The 25,314-nt window shown below is 37.2% G+C and overlaps 1 protein-coding gene across 2 annotated transcripts in view; it reads left to right on the forward strand.

Moving 5' to 3' along the window:
• Positions 1 to 21,750, forward strand: part of PRTFDC1 (phosphoribosyl transferase domain containing 1) — a 42,596-nt gene extending 20,846 nt beyond the window's left edge. The window contains exons 4-9 of one of the 2 annotated variants that reach the window (XM_053957986.1): positions 1,303 to 1,368; positions 15,793 to 15,810; positions 17,249 to 17,331; positions 17,747 to 17,793; positions 19,771 to 19,847; positions 20,478 to 21,750. In XM_053957986.1, the coding sequence (XP_053813961.1) occupies positions 1,303 to 1,368; positions 15,793 to 15,810; positions 17,249 to 17,331; positions 17,747 to 17,793; positions 19,771 to 19,847; positions 20,478 to 20,525 (339 nt within the window). In that variant the 3' untranslated portion in view covers positions 20,526 to 21,750. Of the gene's footprint in view, positions 1 to 1,302; positions 1,369 to 15,792; positions 15,811 to 17,248; positions 17,332 to 17,746; positions 17,794 to 18,119; positions 18,150 to 19,770; positions 19,848 to 20,477 lie in introns of those variants that run through there. The other variant, XM_053957994.1, reaches the window with a different exon arrangement.
• Positions 21,751 to 25,314: the final 3,564 nt, after the last annotated feature.

The following is a 25,314-nucleotide window of genomic DNA, read 5'->3' on the forward strand; positions in this document are numbered from 1 at the left end:
GGTGTGGTTCCATCTGCACAGGGGGCAGCTCTGACCCTCTGAGTGCTGCCTCTGCTTGTCCTGCTTTGAGAGGGGAAGAAGAACTCCTATAAATCCCTTAGTCCAGTAGATCTTTACCCACATTTTTAGTCCTGATGTGCCACTATTTACCTGTGGAAAAACATTTGGCTTCAGAGCACTGGATTTAGTAATAAAAGCAGAGAATTCAAGTATTGTATATTTGTCAGTTGTTTGTAATGATGAAGCTTCCTGGTGTCACCAGTAAACCATAGTGTCACATTGTGGTACTGGAGCTATTATTAAAATTGGACTAATGCTATCTTCCTATGGGTAGGAAGATTAGTTAAGCACATGCTTAACATGCAATTTGGCAGAAAACCCACACAGAACTATACTTATTTCTGTACTTGCTTTTTCTGAAAAGTTCATATAGCTTGGCCATGACCGTGTATTTTTTTAATTTGCCACCTTCTTTAAAGCCTCTTTTGTCTTGCCTTAAAAGAAGGTCTTCCATGTGTCTCTTTTATGTGATCTTAACTTCATGTTCTGCTGATAATAAATTGGAGCTAGAGCTGGTTGAGAATTTTCCATCAGAAGGAATTTCAACTAGAAACGTCTGTAAAACAAATTCAGCAAAAAAAGAATTCTTTGAAAAATAACTTTTTTAACAGGAAAATCAAAACATACTATTCTGTTGCATTTAGTTCAACCTGACTGGCCATATTTAAGTAATTGACCTCAAGGATTTTATCTTTGAATCAGTTGAATAAACAAAGCTCTGGAAACTGTATAGCACACTGAAAATATTTTTGGTAGTAAGTGATAAATTTTGCAAAACTTTTTTCCTCTGGAGAAGATGAAGTGAATTCCTCCAAAAAGAGCTGACATGTAAGCACATTTAGCCTGTGTTTCCAAAAACTGTTCCAAACAAAGAATGTGCTTACAGGTGTTTGGTCAAGTGTTGAGATGCTCCTGTCCTCCCATTTTGAAAGGGATAAATATGTTACTCAACCCTTGTCATACTAAGAAATAGCAAGCAAAGGAACACTATTTTAAAAAGAAAGATGCAACTTTTTCTAGTCCAGTAAGCCCTAGAGTTTGATGTTGGCTGAAAACAAGCAGGAGATGCAGGAAGCCACAGGAAGAAGTGAGAGTATGGTTTTCTTGTACACCAATACTAACAAGCATTAGAAAATATTCATAACTAAGACTAGTAATCAAGATTTAAAAAAAAATGTAATATTTATATTTTTATTTTGTACAGTTATAACCAATTTCAAAGTTTTATCCTTCTTCTTTCAGAATGATCAGTCTATGCAAGATATGCAGATAATTGGAGGAGATGATCTTTCAAAGTTGACTGGCAAGGTTTGTTCATTCTATATTTAAGAAAGAAAATAAATTCACTAAAAATACTTGAGAAGAGCTATATAATTTTTGTCAGATACTAATACTGGAATCAAAGTTATTTATTCTAATGTATTAAATTGCTGTGATGCCACTGCTTTCAGACTGCAGATGTCCAAAAAGGTCAGAATGTAGACTCTCCATCCTTTGTAGACTTTCCCAGTAGTTATACATGTACCATCAGTGAGATTGTGGGCAAAATTTGTGCTGTCATATTTCCCCTTAGCTTGTTTATGTCATGGAGCCTTGGGTTTTTTTGCCTTCAATGGGTGCATACAAGCAAACTGCACAGTGCATATCTCTGTTGAATTCAGCATATGAGTTTAATACCATTTTGCCTACTGCACAAAATGCAGTTGTGGAGCCTTTCACTCAGAGAATCAAATGGGATTTTTTTATTTCAGCATCACGCTGGCTATATGACTGAATCTGCACTAAGCTTGAGCCTTGTGATAAGGAAAGAGAGTGGTCTGAGGCAGTGAAAAGGCCATTTTCATCCAACCATGGTAATACAAAGAAGTACTTTGAAGAGGAAGGAAAGCTGATTTCATTAGGCAAATGGGCTGTATGGAAATGGTCAAAAAATTATTCTTTACTTATGCATTAAGGCAACATAATACTTATCTTGTTATTTGTACTGTATTTGCAGTCACTGTTTTATTAGGTGATTCTAGATAATATCAGTTTCTTCAAAGCATTCAAATGGAGCACTAGCAAACTCATTTGTTTTGTTGTACTATAGCACACAAGAAAAAGAAGAGGAAAACAACTTTTAATATTTTATTAATATTAAATAGGGTTTGATGCAACTAGAACTGAAATTTTAAAACTGCTGTTATACTCAGAATATTTTAGTGATATGTATGTACTCAATTTACATTTCTAAATACCCCTGCTGGGTGTTGTTTCCAAATACCGCTGAAGCGTTAATCATATTCTGGGGAAATATTAATTAATTTGCTACTTTCTAATATTCAAACACTGGAGTTACCTGTTTTTCTATGATTTTGCATATGTTTCTCTACCTCACAGGCAGTACTGGCAGTGCATCTTACTTAACATTTCTCTTCTTGAACATAGTTCAAACACTTTCTAAACTTCAGGCCTAGCTCTCCTTCCCCATCTTCCAATCCCAAATGTCCTTGATTAATGGTTGCAGATATTAGTATTATTTCCAGACATAGTATTTCCAGTATTATTTGAATTCACTGAGCAAAACATTTTTTTTTATTGCAAGATATAATTTTTTATTTTTTGTAAGACTTTTGTGTATTTATCTGTGCCCACATGTGTATGAGAGAGAAGGAAGATTTCACCCTATTAAGTCCTGCTCTTATCAAAAATTAAATTGTTTTCTTACAATGGAAATCCTGGTAATATTTCTCTCAGTGGCATGGCTCTCCTGTTCCCAGCTATGGAATGGGACACAAAATTTGGCTCTTGGGAGGCTTGGGGAGAAGACTGAACAGCAGCATGGTTTAAGATAGCTGGGCAAGGCGGCTGGGATTTTGGGTGGGTGTGAGGCGGCTGCTTTGGGAATAAATTGCTGCTCAGGAGGGAAGCCCAGTGCTGGAAGCTGGGTGCGGAGGCTGAAGTGGGGCAGGAAGGGAGAGCTGGGACTGCCAGGGGAGCAGACACTCCAAGGGTCTGTTTGGTGTTTGTCTGTATGTGGGGCTGTCTGTGACACAGCTGATGTGTCAGGAAATAGGAATAATGAAATAGCATTTTCTCTAGAACACGTGAGAATAGGGTTCCCTTTTAAGATTTATTTTACTGTTTGAAAAGCTGGAATGCAAAGCTTAGGCTCAAATGCTCATGCTTGCATGTCTAAAGTTGGATATGTGAAGGAGTGGCCTTATGTCCACAGATGCCAACTCCTCCATCTGTTGTTGACTTCAGCAGTTAGTGTAAGTATTCAGCACATTTTACTAATCAGCCATTTGTGGGCTGATTCAGAGCCTCCTACAGGCCATGTAAATCTTTTCCTTGAAGTGCTTTTAGTACCTCTCTTTAGCTGCTGGCTTTTAAAACTGCCGGTTCAGTAGTTATCCAATGTCACTGAGTAAATTAGTTGAAGACTGACTGAGAGAATTCACCTTCTTTGCTATCAAGCAAGCTGTGTTCTTCCTCTGCTTGCTTGGAGTATTTAATAAGAAAAGAGTGTAATTATATTGAAAAATTAATATACCGAGTTAAATCCCATTAACTTACTGATCATGGAAGGTGTTTTCAAAAGCACAAGTGTGGGCTTGGAACATAAGTTCCATTAAGTTTCTGTGAAGTTGAAAAGTATCAATAAATATAAACAGTTTTGAAACTTACAGAGAAAAGATTCTGAGATTTTGATGTTGAACTGCCTTTCATTAAGTAATAATACCTGGAACCTCAGCTAGCCTATGATCTTAGTGAAGAACTAAGGCATGTTTGCTGCCTATTGGAAAAACAGATTACTGAGTGAACATGCTGGTATATAATAATGTTGAGGTTTTTTTTTTTTCTGAGAAAGCTTAAAGAAAGTAAAAAATTTTAAAAGCTGTTTAGAAAGAAGCTGTTAAGGAATAGCTCTTAGCTCTGTTAATAGCTCTTCAAAATAATATCTCCGTTGTACTTCTCTACAATATGCTTTTGTTTACAAAATTATTATAAGCCTGGCAAAAATGTATAATGACCCAAACCACTAAAAAGAAAAATATTATGAGAGCTGGCATACAGACCCAAACTGCCCAAATTGTTACCTGAAGAAAATCATCTCCCATTTGAAATTATTCTTCTGTAAAGAAGGTCACTGAGGCAAGAATGAAGTATTCCATGGCACAAATCATTTAAGAATGAATCCTGATATAGCTGAACACTCTAATGCTTTGTAAGCATTTCTATCCAGAAAAAAATATAATTTAAAAATCTCTCCTTTAATCATGTAAGTAGTGAACATAAAGTTTCTCAGTATCTGAATTCATAGTAAAATAGTTAGTTTGCAATTCCTTTAAATCTGAAATTCTAACTTGGGTAAAATTTATCATTAATGTTTGCAAAGGGGAAAACATTTAGAAAATGGGAGAGAATCAATTACTGTTCAGAAATCTGTTTCACAACAAAATGGCAATGAAAATGTATGGAGATGAGGTGAAAGAACAAATAATACAACCCTGCTTAGTATCAATACTGTAAACATACTGTATAATACTGTAAAAATTCCTAACATATTTTCAAGTATTTGTGACATTTGAGCAAAGTAAATTTTAAAGCATCTAGAAACTTCAGTAGGTTCAGCTATACCAGAGCTGTGAGTAGAACTGCCATTTATCTCTTGTATTTGTATGCACATATATTTTGTCTGAAGAGCTTAGGAGCTGGTTTTGTAGTCAAAAATCTCAAATGACAGGAGTCATTTTGTATATCACTCCATATGTAAAATATGTCCTGTAACCTTTCAAAAAGCTCCTATACCACTTTGACTTGTCTCCTTGCAAATGAGACATGTTAGATAAAATCATAAATTTAAAGTTTATATATTTTTGCAATTAAATATTTATTACAGTTGTATAATATATTTGATGTCAGACTTAGATCCATATATACTGAAATTGTCCCTATTTCTATATAGCATAGAAAGTGAACAAAAATAATCATTATTAGTTATTAAGTTAATAAGAACTTCAATTTGAGACAGAGTAGTTGTACAGTTAGTACTATACAATTACAGAGCCAGTGAATTTCAAAAATTCTGTCAATGCTTATGTTCTGTATGAATTCCCCTTCTTCATATTAAGTACATGTTGTTGACAGCCAGTGGTTTTGTCATTTTCAGTGAAGTGTAGAAGGTCATAAATAGCCATCAAGAAAAAAGGAAAGTGAGTATTTGTGTTTTCTCTGCACTTTGTTGTGTTAGTTTGAGCACTCCATCCTCACTCTGATGGTCTCCTAAAATAATTGATCAGCTCATACAAAAAAGAAGTTTCACGCAGAAGAAGATATCCTCCATGTAGCTCTTCTCAATTCCTTCTGGTAGGATTTGGGCTGTAAAATTTCCAAACTTCCTTTATATGGTTTGCCTAAGTCAATTTATCCACTGTCTGCCATTTTCTTTCCCAGCTTGTCATTTGGGAAGATGTTCCAGGAACATAAAGCATCCTCACTTTCTTCTCTTATGCTTCTCATTTCATTCCTATTTTATTGAACCATTTTCTATGCATGTCAGAGGCTCCAGCAACAGTTCTGAGAGCTGTTTCTCTGTCATTCTCCTAAATATGTTAGCTGTCAGTATTTAATAAACCATACATGTGGCAGCTGTCTAACACAATGTTTTATTCTCTAGATTAATATACATATTATCCTCACAATTTCAAGTTTGTTTCTCAGAATTCTATTGGTTCTATACTTATTATTCTCTCCATTAGTATTCACTGTCTTGACTAATGTTGTGATTTCTTCCCCTATATGCATTCCTTTCTAGAGTAACGCCCATAAATTTGCAGAAACAATAATGCCGTTCTCTTTAGAACATTATGTACATGAGAGACAATTTATATGACAATAAAGGTATATAAAATTCACCATATACTTTGGCAACAGTCATGTCCCCCACTCACCTCAACATCTTATTTTATTCCTGTCAGACATGCAGCCTTGCCTTTTTCGTCTTTTCAAAGGTTGATTTTATGTGTCTTGAAACATTGCACATCTTCGGTACCCCTGCTTGACTGCCAAGTTTAGTAATTTCTGTTGTTCTGCATTTTTTTCTTAATTAGATTTGATACTGTCTATTCTTCTGACAGTTGCCATCCTTAACTGTTTTTTCCAAAGCAAAAGACACTATTTTTTCCTTCTCCAAAGTCAATCACCTTTCTTTGCATTTCTTTCTCAGATAATCTCTTCTACTGTTCATCATTATTTTCTTTTGTTGTTCTTGTTGTTTTGGAGAAAAGAAAGTATAAAAAAATCTTTACAGCCTTCTTATCCCATTTTTCACATGGGCTCTGCTCAGCCACTGTCTGCCTGCTTCTATATCTTACCTTTCATAATCCTATTTCACCTATGTCCAAAAAATCCTCATCCAGTTCCAGATGACCAGAAGACTGTACTTCCTCCAAGTGAGAAAACGGAGACATGAGTCATTCCTGAATTACCTTTAGATTAATTATGGTAGTTTGTTCTACTTTTTGTACACAACAGAAGGATGCTGTGAAGATGGCTGCAAGTGGAAATTGAGTGTACACACCATTCAACACAATGCTCTCTAAGAACAAAGCATCAGGTCCTCCATTATGTCCCCCACTCTGTTGACTCCTGGAGATTCTGAACTTGTTTTACACAATTTAGATAGCCGGAGTTTGTATTCATGGACTCTTAACACATTAACCAGTTTGCTCCCATCAGCAGCTGCTACTGATGAAACCAAGTGTCTGAAAAAAATAAGTTTTGAGATGTCATATCTGTCCTTCCAAGTATGCCGTAAGATGTGGATGAACCCAGCAGAAAAGATGAAAATCAGACATATGTGGCTTTTTCTAGAACCCTGTAGAAAGTGTCTAGCTAGATGTCTCATTTTACAGAAGTCTTTCACATTATTTTCTGACATTGTGATGAAGGGTTAATATCTGTGGATTTCATTCCTGTGTGCATAATATAAAATTATTTCACTTCTCACAGGAGTGCTTGTAGCTTCCTTTGAACCTCTTCACTGAAACTTGATGCATTTTTATTTAATTTTTATTTGATGGTGATTCTTCAGCTCTATGTCACTGTCATAAGATGTCTTGTTTAACCACTGCTACATGAGGTTCCCCAAATACAATGCTAAGAAAGCAAGTACTGCATGTGTGATGAGTAAACTGAGATTCCATTAAAAATTCAGTTTGAAGAATCACATTATCAATTTATGTAATTCTGATTACATGGAGTACACATGAAAAGGTGTCTTCAGAAAGAATCTAACTGAAAATGCAGACTACTGAATGGAAATTTATCTAAAGGGAATGAAAATACACTATATTGTTGCTTTTAATCCCCTTACCCCCATAAAACAAAACAAAAAGAGAAGTAGAGATTGATAAAAAAGAGATTTTGTGGGGGGAAGGTGGTAGGGATTTTGTTTTTGGTTTTTTTTACGAATATGCTTTCACTCATAGAACTGGCAAATAAATGAACTCACCTTTTCTTGACACTGTATTCATGTGTAATTTGCAAGCTGGTATAATTAACAATATGTTACAAGTACTCCCAAGTAGTTTAAGAATAGTTCTATCCAAGAAAGTGACAGGAAGGAACTCAGGATATCAATGGGGACATGAAGATAAAAGTATTTCCATCAGTCTAAATTATGCCAATCTTCTCACATTAAGGTTCATTTTTTTTCCTTTGTTTTTTCCTTCCCAGAACAGTTAATTGGCCTGATCACAAACAGGGCTTTGTTTAGAGATTCCTTTATCTTAAGGCCCAAAAGCATCTTCTGGGTGATTAGAATGAAGGGTCCCAAATGATAATTTCTTCCCTGTGTATCTTTTAAACTACTAACAATTCTGATTAGAGACTTGATGAAGAAGCCTCCATATATCAGGGATGTTATACCAATAGTCAACTGTCGTCACTGCTAAAATGGTGAACCTAATTTTCTTTTCTGAATGTGAACAGTTTTTTGTCTTTTACTGTGGCCTTTTTTAATACCTTTGCCTACTGGATTAAGCTGTTTGCCATTGTCAAATTTATATTGCCATATGGTTGCATATTTGCCTATCACACAGTCATTACTTAAGCTTCTTTTAGATAAACTAATCCATTGGAAGACTGCTGTACAGTACTGGCATACTGTAGGATGTAAATGAGACAAGATTTGAAGGTGGAATTAACAACAGGAAATTATTAGTAGGCAACTGATATAGTTGGAAGAAATGAAATTTCAAGCATGCAGATCCTTCTGTTGGTCTGAATAGAATCAGCAAACATCAAGCTGAGTACAGATTGGGAGAAACTTTTAATTTTAACCTAATGTGGTAATCAGACAATTTGGGATAAGAGAAGCAATTGCCCTACATAATCACCTGCCCTGTGACCAGAGGGGCAGATAAAAATGTTAAGAATTCCTCTGAGCTAAAATAAGAGAGGAAATTATCAGCTGTGGAACACTGATAAATGAGTTGAAGGGCAGCTGCAGAGGAGGATTATAATGTGCTGTAAAGCCACTATTTTATTCAGTCCATGATTTCAAGTGCATACAGCAGTTCTGAATTTTTGTTCCCAGGCTCAGCTGTTGAAGGTATTTTGTGGTCTCTCTGAGGCTGTGGGCAGAAAGGTCAAAGTTCTTTTGTGAAAAATGTTCCCCCACTGGGAAATGGGCTGTTAATTAAATAAAAGCTATTACTTCCTGGTACAAACCTTACTTCACTCTAAGGTATTTTTTTCAGTTCTCAAGTAATTTTTCTTTTCTCAGTTTTAAGTTCTTTCTGTTCTCCCCCTTTCTAAATGTGCAATTTAAATTTTTTACCTTGTTAAAATTTCACATTTTATATTAATTCAAAGACACAGTTTTCCTCAAAGTCTTACTCCATGCTAACTTTAACACTTTACTATTTCATAGCAATTTTCCTTTGAAAACAGTCTTCCAAATGGAACATAAAATCCAAGTCTAGAAAAAAAATTGTTATTCTTTTCCAGGAAGATGAAAAATAATTTCCATAGCACTTACTACTGTCAGGCAGGAGGTAGACATGCTCTCATTACTCTGCTTGGTCTTGTTAGCTGACATTGTTCCATTTATTACTGACCTGTGGGAAGGTAAACAATAGAAATGTATTGACTCAGTGCCGGAGTAGTTTTCATCTTACTGCGAGTCAGGATTTTTTAAAATGTACTGTAGAAAGAACATACTTTCTTGCAGTGTATAAATGTGTGTGGCTTTAAAAAGCAGTAAATGACAGATTTTCAATTTTTGCATGTTTTCTGTTCATTATTAAAAAAAATTAACATTCACAGAGAATTCTCTTTAGCATGAGAGACAAATTCACATGGAGATTAGAAAGTATTTCTTCTTTATTTTACAGAGTACTAGTATTGTCAAAAACCTCCTTTTTCCAGATAATCCAAGACGTGCTGCTATGGGCCATTTTTACTACTGTCTAGAAATGAATGTGGAAGTGCAAGTTTTATTTTTGTGGAGATCCAGTTCACACCACAAATATTATTTCTGCTCAGTTCAAATGTTCATGTACTGAGTTGCAAGTTGTGTGTGCCCTGATCACTCAAAACTGGAGAATTTTAAACTTCACAGCACCCCTTTGTATTCAAAACCACAGAGGACAATTTTTGGGCCACTGCTCTTTAATGTTTTTATAAAAGATCTGGACTCATAAATTGAATGTATATTAAGAAAATTTGCCAATGGTGCCAAAACAGGAGGGGCTGTGGATTCCTTCAAAGGTAGAGGGGCCTTACAGAGAAATCTGCATAGGCTGGAGAGCTGGGCAGTCACCAATCATATGAAATTTAACAAGATTCTCCACCTGGGACAGGGTAATCCCTGTTATATGTAAAGACTGGGGAATTAGAGGCTGGAGAGCAGCACCATCTAAAGGGACCTGGGGGTCCTGGCCCATGGCAAGTTGAACCTGAGCCAGCAGTGCCCTGGCAGCCAGGAGGGCCAACCCTGTCCTGGGGGGCATCAGGCACACTTGGTCAAGGGAGGGAGGGGATTGTCCAGCTCTGCTCTGCACTGGGGCAGCCTCACCTCCAGTGCTGGTGTCTGCCACAATGCAAGAAGGACTTCTGACTATCAGAGTGTGTCCAGGACAACTAGGTTGGTGCAAGGGCTCAAGGGCAAGACTTCTGAGGAGTGGCTGAAGTCACTTGTGTTGTCCATCCTGGGGAAGTGAAGCCAGAGGGGTGCCCTCATCACAGCCTACAACTTCCACAAGATGGGCAGTGCACACAGCTGTCTAGTGACCAGCACCAGGACAGGAGGGAATGGAATGAAGCCATATCAGGGGAAGTTCAGATTGGACAGTTGGAAAAGGTTCTTCACTGAAACCATGTTCAAGTCACTGGAACAGGCTCCCCAGGGAAGTGGTCAGAGTCTGAAGCCTGTCAAAGTTACAAGAAGCACCTGGTCAATGTCATATGGTTTATTTTAGGTAGTCCTGCAAAGAGCAAGGAGTTAGACTTGCTGGTCCTTATGAGTCCCTTCCAGCTTGAGGTATGCCTTGACTCTGTGTTGCACCAGCCTACCTTCTGCCAGCTACCCGGTAAAAAACTGTGTAAACACAGAATGAATCACAGTCATCCAAATCTATCATTTCCCAGCCATCTCTCTGATCTATCAGTAATGGAAGCTGATTCTTTTGCAATGTTGATTCTTTTGCAATGACTCAATAGGAAGGTGCTTCATTCCCTGAAGCCAGCATCCCTTTTTATTTAGACTTTCCAGGACATATTTTAAAAAACTGACTGTACTCTGTCTCACGCTAAGATATATTAGCACCATTATTAAATTTCTGGATGTACTTCAGAGATTGTATTGGTGAAGATGGCTCTGCTCAGAAATTAAGCCATCTTTAGTCTAGTCAACATGCAGTAAATATTTCTATATCCTGTTCTCTGAGTTTCAAAAGTAGACAGAATCCAGAAGGCTGGATTACTTTTCTTTTCATGTGGTTTCCTTCTTTGTAATTGCCTCAAATATATCTGAAAGGACAAAACATTCTTGATCTATGTGGTACAGGAGCTTCAAACACACATACTTGAGAAGGATCTTTTCTTCAGCGTCCTTTAGTCCTTTGTCCAGCTATCAGTGACTGCTGCAGCACCACAAGCTGTTGAGTTTTACCAGTCTCCTGCACAATGGCTCACATGGGCACTTCACAGTGAAGCTGAATAAGGTCTTCCACATAACTGACCTTTCACAAGAGATGCTGGGCACAGCCAGCTGTGCCTTTAGGATGATGGTGACATTACTGATAATGTACTAATTTGCTGTATCCATTGCATTCTTCTTTCATCCTCTGCTATCCATATGATCAAGGATAAGCTAACCTATCCAACCTAGTTGGATGTCACTGCTGTCTAGTCTTGGACACTGTATAAAAAAACATTTCTTGTCAGTTTGCAGTTTGTTCCTCTACTACTCTGCTATTCCATCCCTTTTCTGAAATCTTCTATCTATAGACTGCTTCAACAGTAGAAAGGCAGGGGATAGGCAGCAGCACAGTCAGTTTCCCAGTACAGAATTTTGTAGGGGAGGGTTTGTGTACTAGAGGATGACAAACCACTCTGAATGCCTTCGGTCGTAAGCAGCAGTTTATGACTGAAAAGTATGGAGACTTTAGGCACAGTAACTCTGCATAAAGATAACAGAGATTAAAATATCACTCTGAACAGTTAGGATGCCTGCTTACTTATAGTTACAAAATGTTTTCATATCTAAATATTTTATAGTCGCTTTTCCACTGCAAAGGCCTTACCTACAGGATTTCCCCATAGTAGAGAAAAACCTCATCAGTGTTTTGGAAATAATAAGAATGGGCATAATATAAAACAGCACATGTGTTTTCTGGCCTAGACATTTTATAGGAACTTCCCCAATGTATATGATTTGCAACAGTTGGACTCCTTGACTCTATGAATGAGAGACAGCATCCACCAAAATCCTTCCTTGTCAAGTTAGTCAATAAATATGAGATCTTACACTTCAGCTGAAGTCATATGCAGGTGACTATCACTCCTATAGCCAGACAAACCTTTCAGGCATGTCTGCATCCACGTTAATCCTCTTTCCTTCATATGAGTCACTTGTGATAAGGAAACACAGACAAAATTAAATTTCTATTAGACAGATGTGTAACTGGTTGGAAAGCTGTTCTCAAGGAACTGTTAATTATGCTTTACTGTCAGACGAGATGCGTTAAAGCACGCTCTCCAGGGACTATACAAAATTTAATTCATGACTGAAAAGATGAAATTAGCATTTAATGGTACTCATACTACCTGGAAAAATACTACAAGATATTATGATCTTAAGAAATTATTTTAAGAATTTGGTTCAAAAAATGACATTTAACAACAATAAAGACAAATACCAACTTCTGTGTTTATACAGAAGTAATCTTTTGCATAAATGCAAGTGAGGGAGGACGGACTCAGCAGCAGTTCTGGAGACAATTGGTGGATCACAAGTTGCACATGAGACACCAGTATATTTTTATAAAGAATGTAACTGTTGTACTGGGATACATAGAAAGGAGGATTATTTATAAAGCATATGAAGTGGTTGTTTTGTTCCTCTTGACACTGGAAAAGACTTCTTTCTGGTTTGGAACACCACAACTGGAGAAGGATTCTGACCAATTGGACTGATCCCAGAGGAGAACAAAAGAGTGATCAGAAAGCTAGGAAATTCAGCTTGTGAGAAAACACTAAGTAAACAGAGGTTGTTCAATCTGAAGAAGAGGAAACTGAAGGAATATGTCTTTCAAATATAGAAGAGAAAAGAGAAGAAAACAAAGCTTTTTCCATGTTATCTTCAAAATAAGTTCAGGCTAAATATCAATAGAAGTTTTGTTATTGTATTTTTGCTCTTAGATAATGAGGTATTGAGACACATTCCCTGGGGAGATTCTGAAATACTCATCATGTTCTAGAAGAGGTAAATCAGGTATCTGTGAAGGATAGTTTAAAATTTCTACTGTAGCCCAACAGAAGATGATCTTTGATGGTCTCTTCAGACCCATTTTCTATTATGTCTCTTATTATTTTTTCTCACAAGTTAAAAAGTAAGGTCTACTCCTCCCTATTGTTTAACTCAAATTCCATGGCCAGGGAGGCTGCTGTCCCCTCATTCTGTCCAGCTTTGTGATTCCCACATGTGAGCAAGCAACAGAATCCCTACTGCTGATTTTGACAGAACAGCTGAAGCAACTGTGGTAGCAAAGAAACTTATTTGTCAATTAAATGTCTCAGGACTTTGCTTTTCTCTCAATCTGCCACAGTGCACTAAGAGATGCCCTAATAGATGCTAATGGCCATGACCTGTGTCCCTGGGGGCTCTCTACTCACACCTGTGGGGCACAGGAACACCAGCTCAGCCCTGGGCTTTTAGTCCACACCTGGTCTGTGCTGTATGGGTACCGACCTTCAGCTCAGCTGCAGCCAGACCTGTACATTACTGCAAGCATTGAGCCAGACCCTGACTCATAGACTGACTTTGTTGAACCTGTCTCAAGATTATGACCTGCCTTGAGATCCATGAGCTGTGTTTGATCATGGTTACTCTCACTGGGCCTGGTACTAAAGGGTTAATTTCCATTTGTAGTTCTGGTGAGGTTCTTTCCTTGTCAACTCTTTTGCTCTCTCCCTATATCATATATATATATATATATGTATGTGTGTGTGTGTGTGTGTATAAACACATCAATATTTACATATATCACCAGCTGCACAAGTTCTTTGGGGTGGTTAAGCCATTACTCCTGCACATTATCTTCAGGTGTCCACTGACTGAATCAAGTAATTTCCTTATGCCTCAGACCCACGTGCCCTGAGCTAGTCCTCAGAAGTGTTTTTCCCACTTATGACTTCATATAGGAAGCCAGATGAAAACCAAACTGGTTTTGTATCCAAATGGTTTCCTTCAAAAAATGTGTTCCTATACGCCTGTCATAAGCTTCTCCTGAACATGGTTTTGGTTCTTCATCTTACCTAGACAACTGATATACTTCCATTCTTTCTTGAAGGGAGAAGTTTCTAGAGGCGGGGTGTCTTCAGACTTTTGTTGTTAAGAGGCCTTTAACTTTTTGCCTTTGCAGGATTAGGTACTTGAGATGCAAAGTTGTTTGTGTCAGCAGCTGAGAGGTTGAAAGTCAGGAGTGCCAAGCAGGATAACCACCAGTGAAACCTGTTATGAAAACACCAAAAAGGAGCCTCCCTCCAAGATTAATATACATTCCACCAGAGCTCAGTCTAAATTAGTGGCTTTCTTGAGTGGTATCTCCATTGCTGACATTTGCTCAACTGCTGCCGGGAGTTCCCTCCACACCTTTACCAAGTGTTTTGCCATTTCAGAAGCATCCAGGTATAATACAGTGTGTGGTAACATGTTTCTGCAGTGCTTAATGCATGAAGTATGCCATGTTTCCCTACCAAGCACTGTGAGTGTTAGGAAGAGCTGCAGTATGAATATAAATATGGATAATCTATGTTAATCATTTCTGGTTTGAAGATTAAAAAATATTTACTTATAAAAATTATTTAATTATCGGTTAATGTAGCTATTAAAGGTGTGCTGGTTGTGAGCATGCTCCTTTCACACACTCCTTCTCCATGTGTTTGAGTCTCTCTTACAACTCTCAGCCTTGGGTTTCTGTTATGGAAAAGAAGTTAAACAGTCTCCATGTTATGTATGCAGCAAAGCCAACAAGCCTGATAGAAAGGAAGTGGAATGTAAATTAGGCTGGTGGATACTGCATGGATATGAAACTATGTGGTCTCGAGATTTTGCAGGACACACAGCATCCACATCCATGTGAGGTGTATACACTGATAGATGGATAAAGGTATTTGTGAAATAACTTTCCTCTTGCTACTGCGGGTTTCACTTCAGAAAGTAGATCTTAATGCAAGATTGTAAGAGTTCATCCTTTTGATCATGCATATGATCATGCCTACTAATAAACAGATTTTTATTTCTTCTAATAAGGACATTACATCTTATTATTGCTTTAGTAGAAGAACGGAAGTCTCCTTAGACATTGTAATTCCTGGAACAGTGATGAACCATTTCAGCAAAAAGATTCAGCCTGTGTGATGATACTGTCATAAAGCTTGACATCACTGCTCTTGGCTGGGCCACTCCCTTCTCTTCAAATAATACTGATTTCAGCAGCAGTATCTGAAGAGAAAGAGGGTGCTTTGCAGTATGTGAGAGTGGGTGTTCCAACTTGGCCTCTAATCCTTTACTGTGAAGTTACTCAGGTGTGGATGGAGGGAGGAAGAGCATTTATTTCAGAGAAAGAATATTATTGCTGTATTCTCATATTAACATTGGAAATAGTATTTTAGTGAACTATAGGGTACACTGCAGTACACAGCTAGAGATGCTGGAATGAAGTGAAACTCATCCTGTTTGGATTTCTTCCATCTAATTTTATTTTCCAAAGCTACATCCATTCTTGGACAAAGAGGATAATCTAGACAGAGCTGAATTAAGTTGTGGTCCCTGACTGCAGGGCTTGCTCTTATGGCTGGCTCTTTTTCAGGGCACAGAAATGAAACAGGAAACTCCTTGTGTCCTACTGTGTTGTACATATGCCCATGGACCTATCTTAATTTCCCTTTTTAAAACATTTGTTTCTTTTACTATGCGAATATTAAGTAATTGTATTCCTTTTTGTTTGTTTCTTCCAGAATGTTCTAATTGTGGAGGTAAGCTGGGTGCTTATGTCATATTGTACTTAGATAAAGTCACACAGCCAAATCATGATTGGCTGTTCAGTTTCTAAATCCTGTCTGTGTTTACACTTCTCTTGCTGGGAGGTGGTGAAGAGGGAGAGGGGTTGATTTGCTTAATGGCCTCTCAGTCTTTTTGCAATTGCATGACAGATCAAACTACATTACTGTCACTCTAACTGGTGCTCTGCCTCGTGATACCCAGGAGTCTTTGTTTCTGCCTCATTTGATTTGTTCTTTCTACGGTTTCATCAACTCCTGTTCTTCAGGTTGTTCTGTTCCTTGGAGGACAGTGAATCAACTGCAGTGATGCCCTGCATTTCTCAGGTGCATGACTTTGAAATAGTGGCCCTGCATATGCTTTACAGCCCCAGGGTTGTTCACAGTCTGGTTGGGAGTGTCAGTCATTCCCTCAAGGCCCCCAGCTCCTGCATCCAGCTCTCCACCCAGCAGTGTCCCCGGGGAACAGCCCATCACAGAGCTGTTGCTGATGTAAGTCAGCAGTGTTCGGTTGTAGAGGGAAAGAACATGCCACCTCACTGGTGCTACAAATTCTTATATAATTAAGATAGGTGATTCTCTTTGAAAATGTTGAATAAGCATCTGGGACAGCTAGAGAGCACAATAAGATCTGCCTGGCATTTCAGAACCAGTTTGCTTGTATGGGAAGTAAGCTGGACAGTGTAATGAACTGTGTACTGTTGGAATTTCTTCTTCTTAGAAAAGGATGGAAAAAATAGCCATCAGCCACAGAGATGGCTGGTTACCTGAATAGCTGCTAAGAGCTCAAATTTACTCATTTCAGCTGCTTTAACAGAAATTAAAAATGTCCACAGCAAATTTCATTAATGCTATTAAACAGCTGGAGGGCAGAGACAAGGTGCTGCTAATCCAACAAGCTGTTGATCCCAAAGTTCAGGATCAACAGCTGCTCTCCACAGTCAGTTTTCTAGCCAGGTACCTACTGATCTCATTGAGATGATATTGGATATGGCAGCTCTGGAGAAATCACATATGTACTGTGCTAATACAACAAATAGGGCAGATTTAGTCCTGACGTGGAAACATGGTGACATACTGTGATCTCAAGCATAATGTGAAAAGTCTAATCCCTATGTCCTTGCAGTGCCAAGTAGAGTCATCTCCAGTCCCGAGTTACATCCCGAGTACTTGCAACATAGCTGTTCTCAAGAGGAAGTGGACAGTCCTTGAACTGATAATTTTATTAATAGAAAGTGCTTGCTTCAAAGAGTGCAAGCTCAATTATAACCTTTTTTGGATGTGGCTTACAATGCACTGGAAAAATAAATCATCTCCACAGAATAAGAATGTGAAACTTCTCAGTCATTGTCCAGATTTCCTCCTTTCAGTTTTCCTTTGTATTTTACTTACTTTATTTTTCTTGTTTTATAAGGATATTGTTGGAACTGGAAGGACCATGAAGGTTCTGCTTAACAATATAGAAAAATACAAGCCAAAAATGATTAAAGTAGCAAGGTGAGTAAAACAATCACAAAACTTAGTAATTAATTAATTAGTCTAGCCCAGCATATTTTCCAGAGTAGATTCCCATTCAGACATCCTGATTTAATTTGATGCTGCAGTATGAAGGAGAGCTGCACAGAGGAGCTGCCTGAGTCCCTAAGGGCAGGGTGAAGGAAAGGAGGGGAAATGTTTTGTATTGTTCTGCCTTGGTGATGATCTTCCAGCCATTTCAAGACTGGCACTGATGGACTTGGGAGGGGAATACACCCAGCTCTTCCCTGCAATCAGGATGTTGTCAGGAAGAGAAACACAACAAGAACAGGGACTCACATGGCTCAGAAGATTTTTGATAAAGGGAATAGTTTTATGTGTGTTATTCAGTTATATATCTAGATTTAAATGGGGTTTATTTTATTTTTAATTACAGTTTGTTGGTGAAAAGAACATCTCGGCCTGATGGGTACAGACCAGATTGTAAGTGTTCTGAAAATCTCTACTTGAGAGTAGAAGTTGCCACTACCCTGTCACTTGCCTTTCATCACATTCTATGGACTGCTAGAAGCATTGTAAAATACCAATTGTCAATGGGTCTATGGGATGCAATGGAAGGATTTGTATAAATGTAATTTGGAAAGCCTACCCTACTTAGATTTTCTGCAGAATACAAACTTTATTGGGAAATTTTGAAAGGGTTTAATTTTATCAGTGAAAGGTAAGTGGTTTATCTTCTGTCTCTGACAAACAGTATCAGAGAGAATATCCATTTCTTCTTTTTCCTTCCTCATTGCATCTCTCTGGAGGAGCTGCAGGATTCCATCTGAACATGAAAGGTGTTTTATTGTGACTAAGTATTAACAAGTTTTATATTTTTTTATTCAGAAAACCAGTTCTATTTTTTTAAGTATTATTGTTCAAAGGGAAAACACTGATATTATAATTAAATCCCACCCCCTAAAAAGCAGAAGATAAATTGGGCTTTTTAAACTTTATCCTATTACTCAGTTAGCACCACACCAGCACCACTTCTCTCTAAATTATTGGTCCTTATAGTGTGTTATGATGAAGCTGTAAATGGAGCTATACCAAGCAATTGTCATTTTGGACTTATTTAGAATAAATGATGTAGTAACAGGTGTGTGGCTAAATATGAAAAGAATAGATCCATCTAGAAGAGATCAACCAGTATTTGCTACTCAAGAAGTCTCTGGTCAGCTGAGCTGGGGAGGAGGGTAGAAGGAGAGTAGGCAGGTGAGTACCAGGAGGCAGCATGAAGAGTTTTGATTTGGGATGTGGGAGAGAGGGAAAATTTATGAAGCAAAAGTTACTTAAATGTTGGGCATGGCTGTGAGGTTTTAGCCCTGTGATCTGAACTATGATCCAAACATTTTGTTGTACAACTTTTTACACAGTGGAGTGTTATTTTTTAACATTTAGAATTTAATCCAGTAAATTAAGGCATATATTTGACTGGATTCACTAATACTAGACATATAAAAGAGGCAATAAAATTACTTCATGAAGAGTAGCTTTATATTTTTATGTATTAACTTTTGAATGAAACAAATTTTATCCTTGTTTATTCATAGTGTGATGAATTTTATAAAACATCAGAGATCTCTTCTGTAAATCACTGACAGTGGTGTAGCATTTCCTCACTTACCTAAATTTACAATTCCAAAGTGCACATAACATCCAATCTTAAATGACTAAATAAATTCATTACCTGAATACCTGTAGAATTTTTTATGTGGACCTATTTTTGTGTCTGTAAGATTGGGTTTTCCTCTAGTTATTTAGAGAACAATTTGGAAAGAGTCTAACTTGTTTTATGTAGTCCTGATTTTGCAGAGACCTTCACACTCAAAAAGATGCATGTCTGTGCTTGGCTTCAGGTGTGTGAGTTGTATAATTGAGGTGCACTGCATGCATTTACTTTGTTAAGCATGTGCTTGAATCTTCATAAGGTTGGGGCTTTAATTTAAGAAGCATTTGACATGTTTTGGTAGCATAAAATACGAGCTAGATTTGCTATTCTTAGCAGAAAATATATAGATCTCTGAAAGTTACTTCTGATTTAATATTCCACATTTTTCCATCATTACTGTGATACGGGACAGTAATCTTCACACATATATACCAATGGAGCTTCCAAAAGCAGGCAGAATGTTCCAGCTCTGATTTTGGCTTCTTTCCACAATGTGCCAGTGATAATTTTATACAAAATGATCCTCTTTTCTCCTCTGACTATTCAAATCCCTTTCACAAGTACTCTATGACTGGGAACTGGTTATGGGGCTACTGGTGACCATGATATCTTAGATTCAAAAGTAAAATATCCCCAACTGACTACATATAAGTAGAGTTTGCTTATTGAGAACCATACATGAATTTAAGGGCTTACAACTGCCACTGATCTTACATTGATGGTGTTTGTTATTTGTCTCAATACAGATTACGGATTTGAAATTCCAGATTTATTTGTGGTAGGTTATGCCTTAGACTACAATGAGCACTTCAGAGATTTAAATGTAAGTTTATTTTAAAAAATAGTTTAAAAAGTCACTGATCTACTTTTCCCATATTTATTCTCATAAATATCCCACAATTTTTGTCCTCCTTGGGGCCCTGTGGAGGTGTGTCTTTGACATGGTTGGGATTTGGGATCCTTTCAGTGAGTGCAAAACTCCCTGAAAAACCTCAAATAATCCAAAGGAGTTCTTGCTCAGCACTGTGAACAGTTCCCTCCCCCTAAGAGTTCCCTAAATTTCCATCTTTTGTGAGCCTAGGGTTTCTCAGGTCCACCATTGCCAGTATGTGCAGAGACAGCAGCAAAAGTGAAACACAGGCACAGGTCAGATGGGTTGTCTGAATACTATGTTGCCTGTCCCTTTTCTCAGAGAATTGAGGATGAAAAAAAGGTGCAAACCTTTCCTTTGTTTCTTGTGGTACTTCCAGGGGTGCACCTCATAGCTGGGTATTCCAAGTGGGAAAACTTGCTGTAGCTAGAAAGTGAAATCAGAATTCAGTTCCAGATGTCTGGAAAGGAAAGAGTAATTGTAAGATCACTAGGTTGGCCAAGCCTAAGTATTTCTGAACAATTAATTAATAATTAATAATGCACTCAACCATACTTTTGCAATCTGTTCTGTTTTTTTCAGCACATATGTGTTATCAATGACCATGGCAAAGCAAAATACAGAGTGTGAAGCAGTAACATCAACACCTGAATATTTCTGTGAACCAGAAATTTGACTACACTCCCTCAAGCATCTCCCAGAAAAGTGATTCAACTAGCTTGTATGTCTTTCAACTCAGTATAATAAGGGGTTTACTCTAGAGATGCTAATTAATATTTACAGAAGTGAGAGGTCTTATCTAAAAAGGGAAGCATAGGACTTTTACAGTTACTACCTTTATTACGTATTAAAATTACCACCTCAGATGCCTTTTGACTAATGACTTGTCTGCCTCAGGTCTCATTGTGAACACATCTTTTCTTTGCTCAGTTCTTCATTCCACCTATTGCAATTGCAATTATTTCACCTACTTTGCTGTGTTGTACAAAATAGTTCAAAAGTGCCATTCTGTGCATGAAGATTATTTTACAAGATTTTACTGACTTCATCATGCCTTTAGTCTTGGTCAGATATACTGCTGAGAAATCGAAAGCATTATTTTGACTCAATTCCACAATTCAAAAGTTTCAGTGGAAATTCTGTGTTGTGCTGCAGTTCATCACCCACACTTCAAAATAAAGTTTTAGCTCTCAGAATGTGCTGAATTAGAATGCAGGTCAAAATGAACCTTTGCAAGACACTGTTGATCCAAAATTGGAAGATATCATGGTTCTGGTATGTCATGTAGCCATTGATCTGACCTGTTTAATGTGCTGAATTTTAATCAAGAGAAAACAATGCCAGGCAGGTTTGAATTTCTGCATGGTATCCCTTTCTTCTGTAGGACACAAACAAGTATAAAAATGAACAGTGTTTTCCTGAGCTTATTTTCTTAACTAAACCTCATTAAGCACAAAAGTTTAATGTTAGTCAGACAATTATTCGGTTATGATTTGATTTTTGGAACATGTCTAAGTAGAGACTTTTTGTAACCATCTGCCATCTTCGAGAATACAGGTCTGAAAATGCTGAAGGAGTCTTGTATAGAAAAAAAGAAAAATATACAGGAGAACACAGAAAACCAGTTAATGCATGAGTGTTGTAGACTCTAGACTCCTTCCTTTATAGATCATGTTTGAAGAAGTTTTAGCTGTGAAAAGTTTAATCCTGTATTAAGTGTTCTTAACAACTTCCCAAAGGAAACCAATGCAAAGTAAGTAGCTGTGTATCAGTAGCTTTGCTCTGAACTGTGAGAGGCAGATTGTTACTAGCTGCAGATACCTATAAACTAATAAAGAAACATTAAGAATACTTATTTCATTGCACAGTTGTTTGTTTTCCTGCTTCAGCATATTTTGCACATCCCATAAAAGCTTTTAATAAATATGCATTTACCTGGTAATCTAAACATACCATACATATGTATTCTTTACTTGATAAGCTGTTGTTATTTGGATAAAATCCATGCATGATGTTAAGGGAATGAACAAGGTCAAAGAATTATGGTGATTGCTAGAGAAATGCCTTAGCTCATGTCTACTCCTTTAACTTGTATTTTAAAAGAGTTCTGTTGAAAAACTTTCCCTCAGAGTAAATTTCTTCTGTTTTAGAGAATAATGCATACTCTTACAGACCCTAGAAGAAGCTGCTGAAGAATTTCATCCCTTTTTGTTTGTTGAGAGTGGTAAAGTTTTTCTTAACACTTCTGACTGTTATTAGTAGTAATGACACATTGCATAGACTGACATGCTTAGACTTAGGCTTAGTCCAAGATATTCGTTAGGTTATTTCTTTTTTTCCCTCTCTTCTTAAAAAATTACAGTCCAGTTCACCTTGGATGATTCACAATTATCAGCTTTCAGCAACAACAATATAAAAAATTGAGTTTGTGTAAAATTAGTGTGGAAATATGAAGAACTGTATATACAAATAATTCAGATGGTGTTAGAATTGTTTCATTGGAAGATTCAGATTATTAAAATCTACGTGCTTAAAAGAAAAGACCAGATTTCTAGATATTATGAGACTGGAATGTTTCTTCAAATTCCATTTCCTCCTGTCATCATATTTTTACCATTGTGAAAAAGGACCGTACAGATTTCATTAGTGAATCTGCATGTGGAATAATTCTGTGAATAAAGGGGGTGTTCTCTTCTAATGTCATGTTGAATTTTGTACCTATATGTAACTGAGCATCTCCAGGTATCTCAGCTGCCATCCACATTACTCTTTGCTTGAAGCACTTCCACCTGAAAAATCAGCTTTCAATTACTTTAACTAAAAATCATTAGTGTAACTAAGGAAACAGGTAATCATGCATATATGACTGATTGATATTTGGATTATTGGGTATTCTTTGGTGTGCTCAGAGAATTTATTGTCTTGTGTTTTGGTAATATTGTTGATTCCACTCCTTTAACTAAAAGGCCACTAAGTATTTTTTCAGTTGTGGTTGCACGCTGTGACCCGCAAAGCTATGTTTGGGTTTTTTTAATCAGTTCAGCAACATCTGTTACATAAGAGGAGAAGATGTTCTCTAAAATCTATTCTTTTCCTTGGACATTGTGTTTATGGGCAGGCTTCCATTTTTATCTCAATGTTTCTTCTTGTGCACTTAACGCCAGCATCTTTTCCCCACCTGTTGAATACAAATTAGCATGGACAGTAATTTTGTTTAAAGTGATGTAAATACTTTTCAGCCATCAGGTTTTGGACTTTATTCATTTATGTCTGATTCCAAAGTATCCATAAGGGTTTTTTCTGGAGAGACGGTCAAACTAGGAAGAATAATTCCTGCACCTTATTTAACTGAATATAAATTAGGATTTCATGTTGCAAACCATAGATATAGTCTGAATATCTAGTAATTTCTGCCTAACAAATAGAATTTAAATAGTCTCAAAGGTCTGTAATTAAGATTTTTTTTCAATTGTATCAGCTGCTTTACTCTTCTAGTTAGAGCTGAATGAAGTAGGAAACTGTTTGATTGATTGGTTGCTATTAGTGTTATATTTCTTGACCATGTTATATTAATCCTCGAAGTGTTATTAATAAATTTGTATAATGTAAAATTCCAACATTTCCCCTCAAAATACAATACTAACTGTATGTGATATTCAGCTGCAGAACACTTTCTGATCTGTGAAAGTGTGAAATCATCACAATTTACACACTGTGTTTATGCACAGTTTTGTATATTAAAATGCTTAACTTTGAGATGTACTTAGGTCATGAGTCATCACTATTGATCTATGGTAAGAATAAGATTTATTTAAATACAAATATTTGAAATTCTAAATTTTAATATTTCTTTATACGGAAGAAGATAAAGGCTGAATCAGCTTCTCTGCATATCTTGCATTTTGATTTCTCAGATAGCAGTGAAAACCCCTATTGTAATCAAACTTGTTACGCATGCAAACTGTAATTAATTCTAGCTAGCTTGAAAACTTTAATTTTCAGTTTCAGTTAAAAATGAGTCTCAAAAGAAAAACATTACCGCGTTGCATAACAAGAGACAGAAGGATTCCTTGCCCTTTTGTAAAACCATCATATTTGAGAATGCTCTTTCTTTCTTTTACCTTTTAAGTGTTTTCCAAAATGTCTCATAGTCTAAATATAAAGATCTGAGATGAATGCAGTATCTCAGTGTACTGAGAAAGGTATCTAAATTCTTCTTCTCCTTAAATTGGATGGAGAAATGTAGATACATAAGTTAATGTAGGTGTGTGTTACCTCAGTTCAGTCTTCCAAAAGTTAGCTCTGGCTGTACCCTCCACATGACTAAGGTGGCTGAGTCAGCCTCCTCCTGTGCTTGTCTCAATGTTCCCATTTGAAACCTTGTAGGTGAGAGAAGCAGGGTGACAGCTGCTTTAGCCATCCTTTCAAAACATTGAAAACACAGTGGAGGGAAAATAAAAGCTTGTATCCTAATTTCATACACTTTTCACAGTTACTTTTTTAATGCCACATGCCTTCCTCTGGGAAGGCAGCCTTGTACAGCTATCCCAGTACCTGGCTGAAATGTTTGTGCCACTAGGGAATGACTGCTGTGCTTGCCAGGGATATTCAAAGCAGTGTCAGCACCACAGCAACACTTGGACAGCTAGAAAAGTTTGGTCACAAGCCATAAAACTATACTGTGGGATTATTTTATAGTGTTAAAAGGTTAATTATTTGCGAAGAAACAGCAATATTATGCACTTAAAAATGGTTAGAAGGGAAAGACACCTCAAATAAGGAAGGCAATTCAGACAGACTGAGGAAAGGTTGTCCTTTATTTTGCAGAAAACACACAAATTTTTTTGGAAGGGAAAAAAGGAGACATTCGTTCTGGGTGAGGCTCTGTAAGCCCTTTGAAGGCTGTCAGCTGTAGTTTGGATGCTTGTGCTGTTACGCAGAAGTGGCTGACCCTGCCTTCCTTTCTGTCAATAAACCAGTGCTTGGTTTCTTTGTACCTTCACATGGACACATGTGTATCCGCAGCTGAACTTTTCACTGCTGCCAGGAGTTGTTTTGGAATACCAAGGGGTTTCCAAATGCAGAAATTTAGACTCAATTAGTGAAATACTTGCTGTCAAGCCTCGTTCCTTCTGCTGCTGCATGGAGCAATGAGCTACTGACAAACTACTGGAGTCTGCAGTACAGCGATTTATGTCTAATACTAAGTTTTGGATACTGTTCAGAGGATGACCTTTAGTTTGTTTCAGGAGTGGCATGGAAGTTTTCCTCTGTTTTTCCACAGCAGAAAGAGACAGAAATTACTTGTAGTACTGTAGTTCTAGAAGTCTGTCTTCAACCTGCATGATTGGGCCTCTGATAATGGTAAGAAAAGTATTGTTTCTGATCATCACACAAAATTTCATTAAATAACTCATTA

The sequence above is a fragment of the Vidua chalybeata genome, chromosome 1, assembly GCF_026979565.1.
Source record: "Vidua chalybeata isolate OUT-0048 chromosome 1, bVidCha1 merged haplotype, whole genome shotgun sequence".
In the NCBI taxonomy this organism is placed as follows: domain Eukaryota; kingdom Metazoa; phylum Chordata; class Aves; order Passeriformes; family Viduidae; genus Vidua; species Vidua chalybeata.